Genomic DNA, 14,805 nt, shown 5'->3' with positions numbered 1-14,805 from the left:
TGACGTGGGAACTGTGAATGAGAGGCAGGGGGCTTTGGGGATTGGCTAATGGCTGGGAGGGTGGTGTGGTTGTCATGAGCTCTGTCTTCCAGGGACAGTGGGCGTGGCAGCAGTGACAGCTGGTCCTGGCCTCACCAACACAGTGACCGCAGTGAAGAATGCACAGGTGGCGCAGTCCCCAATCCTGCTTCTGGGCGGGGCTGCCAGCACCCTCCTGCAGGTGCCTAGTCCTTAAGGGTAGGCGGGGTCCCCAGGAAGGCTTCTTAAGCTTACCTGATAACTGTCCTACCCCTTCTCCGCCAGAAACGGGGCGCACTCCAGGCCATTGATCAGATGTCTCTGTTCAGGCCACTCTGCAAGTTTTGTGCTTCTGTGCGAAGGGTGCGGGACATTGTCCCTACCCTGAGGGCTGCAATAGCTGCCGCCCAGTCCGGCACCCCAGGTAGGTGGAGGAGGGAGTTGGACAGTCATAAGGCCCTGGGGGCTGAGGGTGGCTGCTGCAGGTACCACAGGCCGAGGCTCCCTCTCCCTGCAGGTCCGGTGTTTGTGGAACTCCCTCTTGATGTGCTGTATCCCTACTTCATGGTCGAGAAGGAGATGATACCAGCCAAGGTGCCCAAAGGCCTCATGGGCCGAGCAGTTGTCTGGTGAGTACTGCCATCCCCACTATATTGCCTCTCCCCACAGTATTCTCCCCAAGTGCACGCCTTCCTTCTTTGACTTACTCATTGAGTACACATGGGCTTGGGGGAGCCAACTATAGGGAGAGCCTGTGCATGTGTACATAAAAGGCAATGCCTGCACGAAGGTCCTGAGGCGGGAGGGAACTTGGTAGGTCTAGCAAAGCGAGGCATGGCCCTTGTGACCGGAGAGAGGAGAGAGGCAGGCACAGAGCCCGAGAGAGGTCTACCTCATCCTCCCTTTCCTTTCTCCTCTTCCTCTGCCTCTGCTACATCCTCATTCCTGGTTTGCTTTGGCTTCTCCCTTTCTTGGTCCTTGCCACGCCCCTCCCAAATACTTATGCCAGATCTATGTGCTAGATCGCAGGATGGGCATAGGGTGACACCAGTGGACAAGGCATTCAGGTTCCTATGCTGTGGCGTGCAAGAACTGCTCCGAGGGCCAGATCTAGCAAAAGCCATTTTGTTTTGTGGCCTCGTGCACATAAATCCTGGCCCAGGACTCTGTAGCACAGGCTACAAGTTCTGGAACTTGAAAATCCTCCTCTTTCAGCCTCCTAAATGCAGTGATCATAGACAGATGGCCCAGGTCTGTCTGTGGTCTTGTTCTTAAGGTTCCCTGGCCTCCTGGTTATCCTGTCCTCTCCTTTCTCTGTGTCACTTGGAAGGCTGGCTCTTCCCTTGCCTCCCCTTTATATCTTTTTATTTTTATTGCTTTTACGAGATAGGAGTTAGCTTTGTATGCCACGCTGGCTCACAAGTGGTGTGACTCCTCTTGCCTCAGTATCTCTAGTGCTGGACTGTTCTTTCCTTTTTAAACTGCATCCCCATGGCTTCCTGTCTTCCTGCATCTTAACTCCCTGCAAGCCTTGACTCTGACAGACAAAACAGGCTTTGGCTCCCAGCTCTGACTGTTTCCTGCTGACACTCACATGTCTCTGTCTTTGTGAAATTGAGTGTTCCTTGAGGGCAAGGCTTGGACAGGATTTCTTTTTGTGTCACAGGGCCTTGGAAACTCAGGGCCTGGGGCCCATTGAGTAGGGAGACAGCGAGGCACTCCAAGAAGTGAATTGGTAACATTGATAACTGCCACAGATGAAACATTTGTAAAGTGATTCCCTCCTTCTCTTGTGGCGGGGCTGGAGATGGAACCTGAAGCTTCACACACTAGGCAAGGGCTTTGCTGCTGAGCCAAACTCCCAGACCACAACACACCTTATGACCTAAGAGGGTAGATATGGAAATGTTCCCATTTTACAGAGGGGGAAGCTCGGGATGGTGAAGGAACTGGTCCAAAGCCACACAGCTGGGATGCTGTAGGGCCAGGTTCCACCTCAGAGCCCTGGTTTCTGTGCTGGCATTCTCTGCTCATATTACACGTTTCTGGGAGCTGTGTTTCAGTGGCTACCTGAAGGGACACTTCAGCAGCTGGAAACTCGGCCCATTTAGTGTCCCTGTATCACGGTTTATCCTCCCTGATTGCTTTCCTGGCTCCTTGCTTTCCTCAGCCTCCAGAATCCTGTATTAACCATGGTAACCGGTTTCTCCATGCTCTCACTTACAGGTACTTACAGAACTGCCTGGCCAACCTCTTTGTTGGGGCTTGGGAGCCTCGTCCTGAGGGACCTCTGCCCTTGGACATTCCCCAGGCACCTCCCCAGCAGGTGAATCACCTCTCTTTCCTGACCTAGGACTCCCACCTGGCGAGTCCTTAAAGATCTTCTCTTTGGGTCAGTACTGGGACCTCAAATCTTGTGGGCTGGTCATGACCCCAGGATGGCGCTTTGCATTTTTAAAAAAATGTATGTGTGTGTTTGCGTGTCCTGTGTATACCATTGTTTGCATGTAGAGGTCAGAATACAACTTCATGGAGCTGGTTCTCTCTTTCTGCTTTTACGTGGGTTCTGGAGACTTAACTCGGGTTTTCCAGGCAAGTGCTATTACCTGCCAGCTGTCTTGCCAGCCTGTGTGATGGCCCTTTGATCTCTACCTGTCAACCCAGGTCCAACGCTGTGTGGAGATTCTGAGCCGGGCCAAGAGGCCCCTCCTGGTTCTGGGGAGCCAGGCCCTGCTGCCCCCAACCCCTGCCAACAAGCTTAGGTGAGGAGCTCCCATCCTTAAATCTTAAAATTGTGGTCTTGGGTCGGTGTTCCAGTGGCGTTGGCCATACTGACATCTGCTCTACTTGGAAACCCCCCTCCCCCAACCAGGGCTGCTGTGGAGACCCTAGGTGTCCCCTGCTTTCTGGGGGGGATGTCTCGCGGACTGCTGGGGCGCAACCACCCTCTCCACATCCGGCAGAACCGCAGTGCTGCCCTGAAGAAAGCAGATGTTGTTATCCTGGCAGGTGGGCTCAGTCTTCTCCTTCCTTTCGTCCAGCCTTGCCCATGCCCATCCCCTTCTTATGTCTTTCTCTGCATCCGCCCTTTGTCTCTCTGAAGGCCACTGAACAAGCCTGACTATGCAAGCCAGCCGACTCACCCCAGGCTGCAGCTCTGTGCTGTGTGACCTGGCTTTCCCAAGAGGATGCATACCCCTCTGTGGGCACTTGCTGTGTTTTACACACATTTTTATACAAAGCATATTAGATCCCATCACAAAATAGGTGTGGCCCCCTTCCTCCCCCCCCCCCATCAGTTTTTGCTCTGTACAGCTGTGTACTGCTCAATGACAGAATGCATTCTGGGAATGTGTCACTAGGTGATTTTCTTGCGTGGATTTTGAGTGTGCATACAGAAGCCCGTGGGTGGCTGGGACACTGCTAGACCATGTCTTTCACAGGACCACAATCAAGTGTATGAACTGTTACTGACTAAAACTTTGATAGGCTATGCAGGGCTGTAGCGGCAGCCCACATTCAGTGGTTTATGATAAGTTCATGATTGCTCATGTCTTACCAGCAGTTAGGTAGGAGTTCTCTGTTTGGCTGGGTTCATACATGAGCAAGGAGTTGGTGAGAGGTGAGGTGTTTGTTTCTGTGGCTAACCTAGGTATGCCTCGGGTTGGGGAATTGAGTCTCCACCTGTGCCCCTCACACCACTCCTCAAGGTCTGTGTGTCCCTTGCCCCCCAGCCCCACGCCCCGAAGACCAGCCTGATTGGGACACATGCTTCTTGTTTTGTTTTGTTTTTTTCTTCTTTGTGGTATTGAGGCTAGAACCTAGAACCCAGGGCCCTGCCCATGCTAAACAAGTTTTCTGCTACTGAGCCACGTACACCCCAACCTTCATGGCCTCTTGAACCCCTGCTTCAGTATGGCACACCATTGCTCTTGCCCGTGATCGATCAGAGCTGTCACTCAAGAGGGCTGCCACACAAGAGCCGCAAAGTCAGGCTGGTTAGATGGCTTAGTGGGTAAAAGCGCTTGTTGCTGAGTCTGATGACCTGAGTTTCATCCTTGGAACCTATAGACTGGGAGGAGAGAACTGTCCCCTGCAAGTTGTCTTCTGTCATAGTGCATGCAACCCCCCCCCAATACATACAAACAGCTGTAAAGTCCCTGCACATGGCACAAGTGGAGGGCCAGTAAAGAAAGGGGACCATTGTACATTGCATATGCCACAGTGAATTGGGAATGAGGTAGTGCCCATTGACGCCCTGCCTGTCACCCCAGGGGCTGTGTGTGATTTCCGCCTGTCCTATGGCCGCGTCCTCAATCGCAAGAGCAAAATCATCATCGTCAACCGGAACCGGGATGACCTGTTGCTCAACTCTGACATCTTCTGGAAGCCCCAGGAGGCCGTGCAGGGTGAGCATCCCACCAAGAGCCCCCACAATGTGCATTATTTCTTTGCATCTTGCCTCCACTGCAGCTAGCTTGAGCTCAGCGTTCCCTGCACCAGGAGACACTTAGGCAACCTGAGACACATTAGCCTACAGACTGATGGGTGCTTCTGAAAGGACAGAGAGAGAAAGAGTGGGTGCAGAGGGAGGTTTGGCACTTTTGCATGTGATCAGCTCCTGAATGCTGTCTGTTACTTTCAGCTGGACCATAGTCCTTGAGCCTCCTTGCTATTCTGGCTCCCCTGACTTTTGCTTCCCTTCCATGTCCATGCTCTGCCAGTGTTCTAAGGACCCCGACTCTCCTATTGTATAGCCAACAGAGTCCTTTGGATTTAGCCAGAGAAGTGGCTACCACTTTGTGTGTTTGGGAAGATCTCTCCCAGAAGTTGGTGGCAGCAGACTGCAGTGGGCAGGCTGAGGCAGGGACCGGGCTACCTGGTGGGAGGGAGGCAAGGGAGGCCAGATGATTATCTATTTGAAGTCTGTTGGCGTAACTTACTTATCAAGAGCTATCTCAAAATAAAAAGAACCGAGTGTCCACACAGGGTAGCACACACTTGGGTTTTGTTTGTTTCCGTCAAAATGGGGTCTCACTATGTAGCTTTGGCTGTCTTGGAACCCACTCCGTAGACCAGGCTGGTCTCGAACTCATAGAGATCTACCTGCCTCTGCTTCCTGAGTGCAGAGATTAAAGGAGTGTGCTACCACGCCTATGGATGGTGGTACACAAAGAAGCGGAAGGACCACTGAGTTTGAGCCACACCCTAGTTGAACAGTGAGTTTAAGGCTATCCCAGGCTACAATGTGATATCCTGTCTCAGGAAAATGCCTTGGGGGTGGGGTGGGGTGGTTGCTAAATTTGGTGGCACAGGCCTTTTTAATCCTAGCACTGAGGAGGCCAGGGCAGGTAGATTTCAAGGCCAGTTTATTGTACTTAAGAGAGTTCTAGGCTACGAGTGCTGCATAGTAAGATCCTGTCTCAAAAACAAAAAAACAAAAAAAAGCCCAACAAACAAACAACAACAGCAACAACAAAGCAAAACAAAAATAAACAAGGGGAAAAAAACCCCCACTACCAAAATAGGGCTGACAAGATGTTGCTTGCCAGGGCTTTGCCAACCTGATGACCTGAAATTTTGCCCTAGAACACACATGGCAAAAAGACCTCCAAACTCTCAGCATCCCAAAGCCCCAGTATACACACACAGTAAGTAAATAAGTGAAATAGCATTTTTCGGTGCTGGAGTGTTTACCTGGGATGCTCCAGGCCCTGTGTTTGGTCCCTAGTACTGCAGATTTAACAGACGGGACAGGGAGACGTTACATGACCTAGTGTGGGGTCAGACTGCTCGAGAAGCCACAACTCTGGATGTGGATCTGCTCACTTCTCAGTGCTTGCTCTAAGTTCCCATGTTCTTGGGCTGGAAAGAGTTCCTTGGTGGGGGACATATTTTGAAGGCAGAATTGATGGGGACTTGGCGCCACTTGGAGACGTGAGGAGCAGGGAGGTAGTGAGGCATGCATGGGCTTGCAATGTCCCTTATACCTCATTTCCCACACCTTGCCTTCCCTCTTGCCAGGACCCCCTCACCGTTCTTCAAAGGCTCTTTGAGGGGTTTCACCTGCTTTGTTGCCATTCAGCTGCAACTGTTGGCTTCCTGTTATATTTGGACCCCAAATAATTGGTCCTGGAAGGGCAGGGGGAGGGGGGAGAGCTGCTGCCCTGTAGATGGCTTCACAGCTATATTTTCTTCCTTTCCTAGGAGATGTGGGCTCCTTCCTGATCAAGCTGGCGGAAGGCCTTCAGGGTCAGATGTGGGCCTCAGATTGGGTCGAGGAGCTTCGGAAAGCAGACCAGGAAAAGGAGCAGACTTACCGGTCAGTCTGGGTAGAGTGGACATGGCGAGGGTAAGGAGTGGAGGGGGCTGATGCCAGCCAGCCCTACTGACCTCTGTCGTCCTGTTGGCAGGGACAAGGCGTTAATGCCTGTGTTTCAGCACCTGAACCCAGTGTGGGTGTTACAGCAGGTGGAGGCGGTCCTGCCTGACAACGCACTTCTTGTGGTCGATGGTGGGGACTTTGTGGCCACTGCTGCCTACTTAGTACAGCCCCGAGGGCCCCTGCGCTGGCTGGATCCTGGTAAGGAATGGGTCACACCCGGGGCAGCTTGCACTACATGGACCCATCACAACAATTTGCCCTTATCTTTCTAGGGGCATTTGGGACTCTGGGAGTTGGCGCAGGTTTTGCACTTGGGGCCAAGCTGTGTCAGCCGGATGCCGAGGTGAGGCACTGGATGTGGGAGATTCGCTGCCTTCTGGCCTGTGAACTACTCCTAACTGCCCTGGGTCATTTCCCTACTTCCCTCTCAGGTCTGGTGTCTTTTTGGGGATGGAGCCTTTGGCTACAGCCTCATCGAGTTTGACACGTTCGTCAGGCACAAGGTGACTGGGCTCTGCCAGAGGGATGCTTATGCCCTGAGTTCTGGGATACATCATCCAGGATGGCTTGGGGGGCAGGAGGACTTCCTCCGTGGGCCACAGGCCCTGTCTTATGGCTGGTCACACCTTTGGACTGAAGGCTGTTGTCTGGCCTCTTTTTGTCTATAGGTACCAGTGATGGCCTTGATAGGGAATGATGCCGGTTGGACCCAGATTTCTCGGGAGCAGGTGCCTAGGTTGGGCAGTGATGTGGCGTGTAGCCTGGCTTACACTGGTGAGAGTGGTCAGAGTGGTTTGGGCCCAGCTTGGCTTCTTTTACTCTCCTGGTTGGATTCTCTGCTACTGTCTTATTTTTCCTTAGATTATCACAAAGCAGCCATGGGCCTCGGGGCCCAGGGATTGATCCTGTCACGGGACAATGAGGATCAAGTGGCCAAGGTACTTCGAGATGGCCAGAAGCTGTGCCAGGAGGGCCATGCCGTTGTCATCAACATCCTGATCGGGAGGACAGATTTCAGAGATGGCTCCATTTCTGTATAGAGCCTGTGGGTTACTGTACTTGGCTCTTTGTACCTGGACTATGCCTGGCCTTACCTGGAGTTTTCATCCTTGTATGCTCTGAGCTTGTCTCACAAAGTCCAACATTTCTATAACCCTCTGAGTTGGGAGAGGAGGGACCAAAGCTCAAAGAGGCACCTTGGCAACCCTGGGTAGCTCTTCCCACAGTCCCAGTTGGGCCCTTTCTTCCTCATAGAAAATGAATAAACTTCTTGGCTACACGAGCCCAAGGGCTCAGTCACAGAACTTGTGAATACTGGTTTATTTATTGTCCACAAAGATGGAAATGGTGGAAAGGAGGAGGAGTCAGGAAGGGGCCCCAACTCTCCCACTTGAGGGACTTGGGGGTGCCAGGGGATGGCAAATCCTATCCCACTCTATGGTCCCTGAAAGAGTCCCACATGCCCACTCCAGACAGGCCAGTGCACACGAATCCTCACACACAGACACACACATGCATGGAGGCAATAAATATTTTTCCGTACCAAAGTGCCCCCAGCCTGATACCTCAGGTGGGGTCCCTCCAGAGAGAAGGGGTTAAGTGCTCAATTTTGGGGGGGGGGGATTGGTGGTGGAGGGCTGTTGGGGAAAAGAAAGGTCAGGCTCTGTCTCCATTTGCTGGTTGGAGATTCATCTTGGGGTCTTCCCTAGAAGAGCGGGTTGGGGTAAATCTGCTGTCCTTCTGTAAGCCCCAGGCTGCTCTTTCACAGATGGAGGCGAAGTCTGGGGCTGTTTCCCTTAAGCAGAACTTTCCGATTGTCCTTCAAAGGAGGGAGAGAGTGTAGAGGGCAATGCTAATACTGGTTTGGTTGGCAGCAGCAAGAGTGTTGTCTAGGGATGTCCCAACACCCCACGGTGATGCTCACAGTAATTGGTGTCCCCTGCAAAGGGGAGGCAAGAGAGGCCAGACTAGCAAGCAGAACTGTCTCCGGCAGCAAGAGGAGAAGCTCCTGTGCTCAGGAGAGGGGCCATGGCATCAATGCTTAAAATGCCAAGAGCCTGGTCTTTGTGACTAGGGCCCAAAGAATGGCACCAGGAGCTGGGAATGATTCTTAGCATGGAAGGCTGGTCCCTTGGCAACTTTCAGGAGCTCAGTCTGAGCAACTCTGGTCAGGTCCTTTTAGGTCATCAAGGTACTGCCTTAGTAACTTGGAACCAAGTCACTAGTAATCAGAACCTGGTCCTTAGCAACCGGGAAGCAATTCCTTAGTAACCAGGGCTCAGAGGCACACATTGATCTGCTTGGAGAGTTCTCTCTCCAGATCCAGAATGAGGGCATCAAAGTCTTTGAGATTCAGGTGTGGGTTAAAGGGCGCATCAAACTCATCCTCAAAGTCAGTAGTGCCCCTTGGTTCTCCAGTCTCATCATCATCTTCCTCACTGTCGCTGCCGGTTACGTGGTCATAGTCAGGTCCGGACAGGAAGTCCCGCCCTCGTGGCAGTAAATCTCGTCCGCAGACGCTCCAGTCGCCCGCATAGCGGTTGCTTGGGGGACTTTCAGGGCCTCCGCGACCTCGGGGCCGAGTCACAACTTCGGGACCCGCCAGTGGCAAGTGCAGCGGCGGTTGTCGTTTGGGCCGCAAATACGGTGCAACTTCTGGGGTCTCTGGGGGCCGGCGGGTATCTGTTGGGAGGAAAGAGTCCATAGGGAGGGGTTTCCAGATGTGACACAAAGGAGTGGCATATAGGTGCCCCGATTGGCCTTTCAAGAGGCAAGTTTACAAGATTAACTCCCGCCCCCAAGGGGTGTGGTCCTCCTTAGAGACCAGCCCATGATTGGCCAGTAGGGAAACAGGTAGGGAGGACGACAGGGATGGGCCGTGCTCACCTGGCCAAGACTGTAACAGGTAATGCAGGACTTCAATGTGGCGCTTGAAGTCCACTGCGTTGGTGACTCCTGGGCCGGAGCTACGGAGTCGGGACCGGGCGGGTGTCTGTCTCGCTGGCAGCAGCACTGGTCCAAAGCACACTGCCAAGTTCTGTGGGGTCATGCGGTTGTGGGTATGGAAGGAGGAGACGAGGCGCAGGTGGTCCAGGAGAAGCGTCAGTGTGGCCTGTGGAGAGGGTTGCCAGGGTGAGCGTGAGGTGGGCAAACCTGGGCCCTTGTTGCACTTGCGGGACACTCAGGGGTGCCTTCGAGTGGAGAAACCTCGGTTCAGGTGCTTGCAGCCATAGAGGAGGTGTTAGTATTAGGAATGTATTTTGCTTAAGTTGAGATTAAGGGCCAGGGGCAACTTAGCTGTGGAACGGAAGGGTAATAGTAACAAGAGCCTTACTTTACAGACGGACAGAAGCAGAGTTTCAAGGGCTTTCCCAAGATCTCACAGCCAGGAATTTTGCTTGTGTTAGGTTGGCAGACCTGTTTGCTCAGTTTGCTAGGCAGCCCAGCCTGGCTTGGAAATAGCTGTGTGGCCCAGGCTGGCCTCTTGCCTCAGACTCCTGAGTGCTAGGGCTAGAGGCGTGTAACACCATGCCTGGCTAGAGTGTGTGGTTTCGACAAATCTTGGACAAGTCACTAAACTGAGCCTTGGTTTCCTAACACAGGAACTGACAGAGGAATAGCAAGTACTTTGCTGGGAGGTCCTGTACCACCAGGCATGGTTAAAGCACTCCACTGGTATCCCTTGCTCTATGCCCCAGAGTTCCCAGCAAGCACGGCCAACTCACCCTCTCCACATCTGGCAGGCAGCTGAGGAGCCCTCTGGTGCCCTCAGGACCCAGGGAAGCCCTGCTTGGATGCCCTTGGGCCATGGCCTCTAATACCACCTGATAGAGGGGCGGGGTGATGAGTGGAGTGGGCAGCTCCCGCAGATAATCCTTGAGGATGCCTGTGGACAGAGGGTTCCCTCTGGTTAAGGAACCCCGGCTTCTGAAGCCAAGGGGTCATTGGTACTGACAGTGGTAGTGGGAAGAAGGTAGGTTTAAGAAACGAAACACTGACCATTGAGATGTAATATGAATAAATTAATAAATAAAATAAAAATTAAAAAAAAAAAAGAAACGAAACACAAGATTGCACAGGAGAGAAGAGGTCTGACTGGGGCCTCCCTGCCAGCTTGGGGGTGACGGCGGAAAGGAATGAGCAGGCAAGGGAGAAGTGCCGTGCTGACCTGTGATGACGTTGATATCAGGGTATGCCTCTTCAGACAGGCACACGGCCGCACTGTCCTGCTCAAAGGCATCCCGAAGCTCTTTCTTCACTGCTGCTGAGCCACAGAGCCGGTACAACCCCACTACCTGGGCATAAAGACACATACAGAGAGAGAGAACGTTTTCCTGCCCAGAGACAGCAAGGCCTGCTGGGTTGGGACTGGATGTTTGGACAAGGGTGACTGTGGCCTGGAAGGGTGGGGCCATCCACACGCATCTTCACTGGCTTCCTCCCCACTGCTGGAACAGCTCTCACAAGTACCCCTGACCCCACGCCTAGTAGTTCAGCACTCTGAGGCCAAGGCAGAAGGTCACCTGGGCTATAGACTACAGAGTGTGTTCAAGCCAAGGCTGGGAAACTTAGGGAAACCATCTCTCAAAAGTAAGACGAAGCCTGAGGGTATACAGCTCATTGGTAAAGTGCTTGCTGAGTGTGCGTGAGTCCTTTGGTTCATCCCCAGCACCATGGAAAAAACAAAAAACCCCAGACACATAACCTAGCTTTCCACATCCCTCAGTTTGCACCATTTGTCTAAAGTCCCTTTTCTCTGACTTGACAGTTCACATTTTCCAGGGAGCCTCTCTTACTAACCCTAGCGAGTCAGGGCCTACTTTAAAGCTGGACCAGATCCCCCTCCCCCGCCCACTCCCCTTAGGTTCTTTGAAACAGGGGTGTGTGCCATCATGCTAGGCTACCTCCTTTCTTAACTCCCCTCCCAGCTAATTTTGACATTCGTGAACTGTCATCTCTCTCACTCCAAAAGACTAAGCTCCATGCGCTCTGAAATTGTGTAATAAAACGGACAGAGGATTTCTTTTCCCTTTGGTGAGTGTTGGATCCCAGAAGAGTTCAGGTTGGTGAAGGGGTTTCAGGGAACACTTCTAAGGTAGCAGGAGTTGGGGCAGGGGCTCACCCGTAGCCCTCGGCATTCGATCTGCCCCACACACTTTCGGATGATGAAAGGCACCTGGCCTGGGGACTGCTCACGGTCTACCAGTAGCTGCAGAGGGAGCCCAAAGACACGGGGCTCTGCTGAGCCAGGGGCTTCTTGCTGTTCCGACAGGGTTAGCTTGGCGTAAAGAAGTCCCTGGGGTTCCAGACGAACGGCCAGTTGTTGGGCGTGGCACCCTAAAGATGCAAAGAGGACTGAACCAGTTCTGTCTTAAAGGTTTGTGTCCTGGCTCCCCTCATCTACGAAGCCCTTCACTCATAAAGCCCGACCCCATGGGCACTGTGGGAGAAGAGGATGCCCTGAGCTGGGTCCTGTGTCTTGCTCTTCCTTCCTGGAAGTCCCATGTCTTACCTCGAAAGATGGTTGGCAGTAGCACAGTGCCCTGGGCGCAGGGCCGGTGCCGCCTCACACCAGGGTCCCATGCAAGTACCAGGGCCCGCAACAGCCGAGCAGCCTCCAGCTCCAGGTGGAAGGTGTGGTCCAGCCTCAGGAAATCTGGTCCACCTCGAAGAGGCCCCGTGCGGGCCCTAGCGACGCCATCCACTTGCAGAAGGCAGCAGAGATCTCGAGGAGTGGCCCCTGGAGTTGGCCGCAGACCCCCTAACCCATATAGGTGCAGGCTGAGGCGCCCCCAGAGTGCAGCTGGAGGCGCCCGGGCTGATGGGCCCACCTCATAGGGCCGGAAGGCAGTGGGTGATGGCGGTCCCCTAGGACGCTCCGGAGAATCACCATCACTGAGGTACCCACCCCTTGGGCTCCTAGTGCCTCCAGCCACTGATGCCTGCCCAGGAGTCCCCACGCTGCTGTCTAGGTGGTAACGGCTGATGACGGAGCCTGCTGGGACAGTCCTCTCTCGTTCCCGGCTAGTGCGGGTACCTCTTAGGCTCAGGCGGCGGCGCAGCTCTGGCAGCTTCTTCATCTTAATAGAGAGCCGCCGGGCAGGGCCTGGGGACTTGGTGCGGGACGTTTTGGTAGGGGGGCTGGTAGGGGCTGCACCTGTAGGGAGAGGAAACCTTAGAGGCCTGGATCTGGGGTATTAGGCTTGTGGTTCCCCGGGGGCCTGGGTATGAGGCTTGGGCACACCTCGAGACTGGGGTATAAGGATCGTACACACTTACAGGTGTGACTGTGACTTTAACACTTTGTGCCTACCTTGGACCATTGGTCCTTCTGGTTCAGAGGAGGCTGGCTGTGATCCCAAGGGCTCAGATGCTGGTGGCCTAGGGTCTTCTTCAGGGATGGGGTTGTACCAAATCTCACCAGCAGGCTCCCCACTGCTAGGTGTCCCAGGCCCCAAAGATATCTCCTCTGGTGGCTTGGCCCCACCTAGCACCCACCGGCGGCTGCTGGATTCCAGGCTCTGCAGGTAGGCCCCGCGAGCAGGGCTCCGAGGTTCCTCGGGGCTGGGAGGTCCCTCTGCTCCAGCCTGGGAACCTTCAAGAACCTGAGGCTCTGGTTCTGGGGGGTTGAGCTGTGAGCGCTGGGCTGGGCGGCCTGGAGGAGAATACAGAGAGCAGACCAAACTCTCAAGCCCCCCCCCCCCTCCCCCAGTACAGCCTTGGTCCAGAGCAGCAGTCCAGCTAATTGGCTTTCCCTAACTTCACACAACCGACTGACAGCAAGGAAGCACTTAAGGCTCATCCTGGAGCCTAAATCACTGCCCCTTGGGATCTGCTGTTTTGTTTGGTCCCAGCAACTAGCCAATACCTTTGCAGTCCCTAGTTTGAGGTCTTCCTGGCCCCCCCGCCCCCCCCCCCCACCTCTAGCATTCAAAGGGGACTGTGAATCAGCCTCAAGAGTCCAGGTCGGATGTTGGGACCTTAGGTCATTTTGGCTGTCCTCTTCCATTAATCCTTTCATCAATCCTGGTATAGAGTCTTATCGCTGTCACTTCTCACTGAGTGGCCTTGAGCAAGTCACTTTTCCTGTTGCTTCTCCATGTCTTGTTTATGAGAAGATTCTAGATTCTATATTACCTGGCCCAAAGGCTTGAGGGAGCTCAGTGTGAGAAGTAGTTTTGAACAATAGCGTTTGTAGCCCTGCTCACAGGCCCCAGTAGACGGTGTTGCTGCATTGAAGGCAGGACAGGAAGTGTGACAAGGGGTTGCTGCCTTCTTTTTCACTTAGCCCCCTCTCCCATTTTCCAAATTCGACCCCAAGATCTTCGCGGACCTTGCCCCTCAGCCCAGGCCAGATTTCTATAGTCAAGAACCCCCCTATCTCCCGCCTCCCCTCCAGTCTTGGCTCCATTCTCTCCCTGACATCATGGTTGATTTCCTGTGTGTGTTTATGTGTGGGCACCCGGGTCCCTTCTCTGACCCTGGGAAACTTGGGACTCACTGGGAAAGGCCAGGGAAGCCCATGGAGTGGTTCCTTCCCAGGCCCCCTACCCGTACAGGTCTCATTTCTCTCATGTTCTGTCTGTCTGTAGACCCCCGCCCCCCTTCAAGCACCTCCTATTTCCACCCCCTAGCACTGTTTCAGGACTCTGTCACCAGCATAGTTGAAAGGATTTTACAGTCCCTGAACAAATCACCCAACAACTACATGCCTCAGTTTCCCTGTGTGAATAAAGACGGCAGTTTCTTGAGGCTGCCCACGGTGGGTGCGGCTGCAGCCTCTGGTGCGATGATAGCACGGAGGTAGGTTAACCGCTGCAATAGTAGATATAACCCGTACTACCTCAGTCGGGTAGAGCAGTGCGCCCCCCCCCCCCCCATCACTAATCCTCCAGGGATCCAACGCCCACTGTCCCGACAGGCCGTGTCGATGTCACACAGCTGGTCCCCCCCCCCCCACTACCCTCCGGGCGCCCCGTCCAGGCCCCATTTCCTGTCAGAGGCGAGGCCCCCTGTTGGGCCTCGCAAGGAACCCACCGGGCTGGCACGTCAGGCCAGCCGCACATAACGGTCCGCGGCCCCCGCCTTGCAAAGATCGGGTCCATATCCCTCTTCCACTTTAGGACTCTGTCCGGGCTTACCCACTAGGTCCCTCTGCATACCCTACAGGGGACCTCAGGCCGGGCGGGGCTCCCATCTCCTCCTCCCCGCGAGTCCCCCGCACTCACCGCGATCCTTGGCGTCTGACTTTTTCCGGGGAAGTTTCTCCCGGCCCCGCAGGCGGGAGAAGGTTTTCCTGAGCAGCGGCTCGGCCATGCTGGGGCCGCGGCCCGGCCGAGTGCATGTCCCAGGGCTGCGGCCGCCCGCCCCGCCCGGCCCGCCCGCCCCCCGGTCCGCACCAG

The 14,805-nt window shown here is 54.3% G+C and overlaps 2 protein-coding genes across 2 annotated transcripts in view; one reads left to right on the top strand and one right to left on the bottom strand.

The window, feature by feature from the left end:
• Positions 1-7,707, top strand: part of ILVBL (ilvB acetolactate synthase like) — a 10,240-nt gene extending 2,533 nt beyond the window's left edge. Inside the window, exons 4-16 of the mRNA XM_084759757.1 lie at positions 93-220; positions 304-442; positions 536-647; positions 2,245-2,344; positions 2,683-2,780; positions 2,891-3,027; positions 4,293-4,427; positions 6,226-6,340; positions 6,432-6,601; positions 6,676-6,746; positions 6,835-6,906; positions 7,072-7,177; positions 7,265-7,707. Of these exons, the coding sequence (XP_084615883.1) occupies positions 93-220; positions 304-442; positions 536-647; positions 2,245-2,344; positions 2,683-2,780; positions 2,891-3,027; positions 4,293-4,427; positions 6,226-6,340; positions 6,432-6,601; positions 6,676-6,746; positions 6,835-6,906; positions 7,072-7,177; positions 7,265-7,443 (1,562 nt within the window). The 3' untranslated portion in view covers positions 7,444-7,707. The remainder of the gene's footprint in view (positions 1-92; positions 221-303; positions 443-535; positions 648-2,244; positions 2,345-2,682; positions 2,781-2,890; positions 3,028-4,292; positions 4,428-6,225; positions 6,341-6,431; positions 6,602-6,675; positions 6,747-6,834; positions 6,907-7,071; positions 7,178-7,264) is intronic.
• On the bottom strand, positions 7,705-14,805 carry SYDE1 (synapse defective Rho GTPase homolog 1). The gene is made up of 8 exons (XM_084759756.1): positions 14,632-14,805; positions 12,717-13,058; positions 11,916-12,560; positions 11,526-11,740; positions 10,572-10,698; positions 10,129-10,289; positions 9,290-9,515; positions 7,705-9,085 (listed from the first exon to the last, which is right to left on the bottom strand). The coding sequence occupies exons 1-8, from the start codon at positions 14,717-14,719 to the stop codon at positions 8,682-8,684; spliced, it is 2,208 nt and encodes a 735-aa protein (XP_084615882.1). The 5' UTR covers positions 14,720-14,805; the 3' UTR covers positions 7,705-8,681.

This window comes from Acomys minous (assembly GCF_964271855.1).
Source record: "Acomys minous genome assembly, chromosome: 15".
NCBI lineage: Eukaryota > Metazoa > Chordata > Mammalia > Rodentia > Muridae > Acomys > Acomys minous.
This window is presented reverse-complemented; position numbering and strand designations above follow the sequence as displayed.

What these genes read in the sequence shown, in the direction of transcription:
- SYDE1 (XM_084759756.1), bottom strand. Translation starts at nt 14,719, where the DNA reads ATGGCCGAGCCGCTGCTCAGGAAAACCTTCTCCCGCCTGCGGGGCCGG. An exon ending in AGAAGGACCAATGGTCCAAG is followed by an intron (nt 12,561 to 12,716) that starts GTAGGCACAAAG and finishes CTCTCCCTACAG; the next exon opens with GTGCAGCCCCTACCAGCCCC. An exon ending in ACTGCCAACCATCTTTCGAG is followed by an intron (nt 11,741 to 11,915) that starts GTAAGACATGGG and finishes TTGCATCTTTAG; the next exon opens with GGTGCCACGCCCAACAACTG.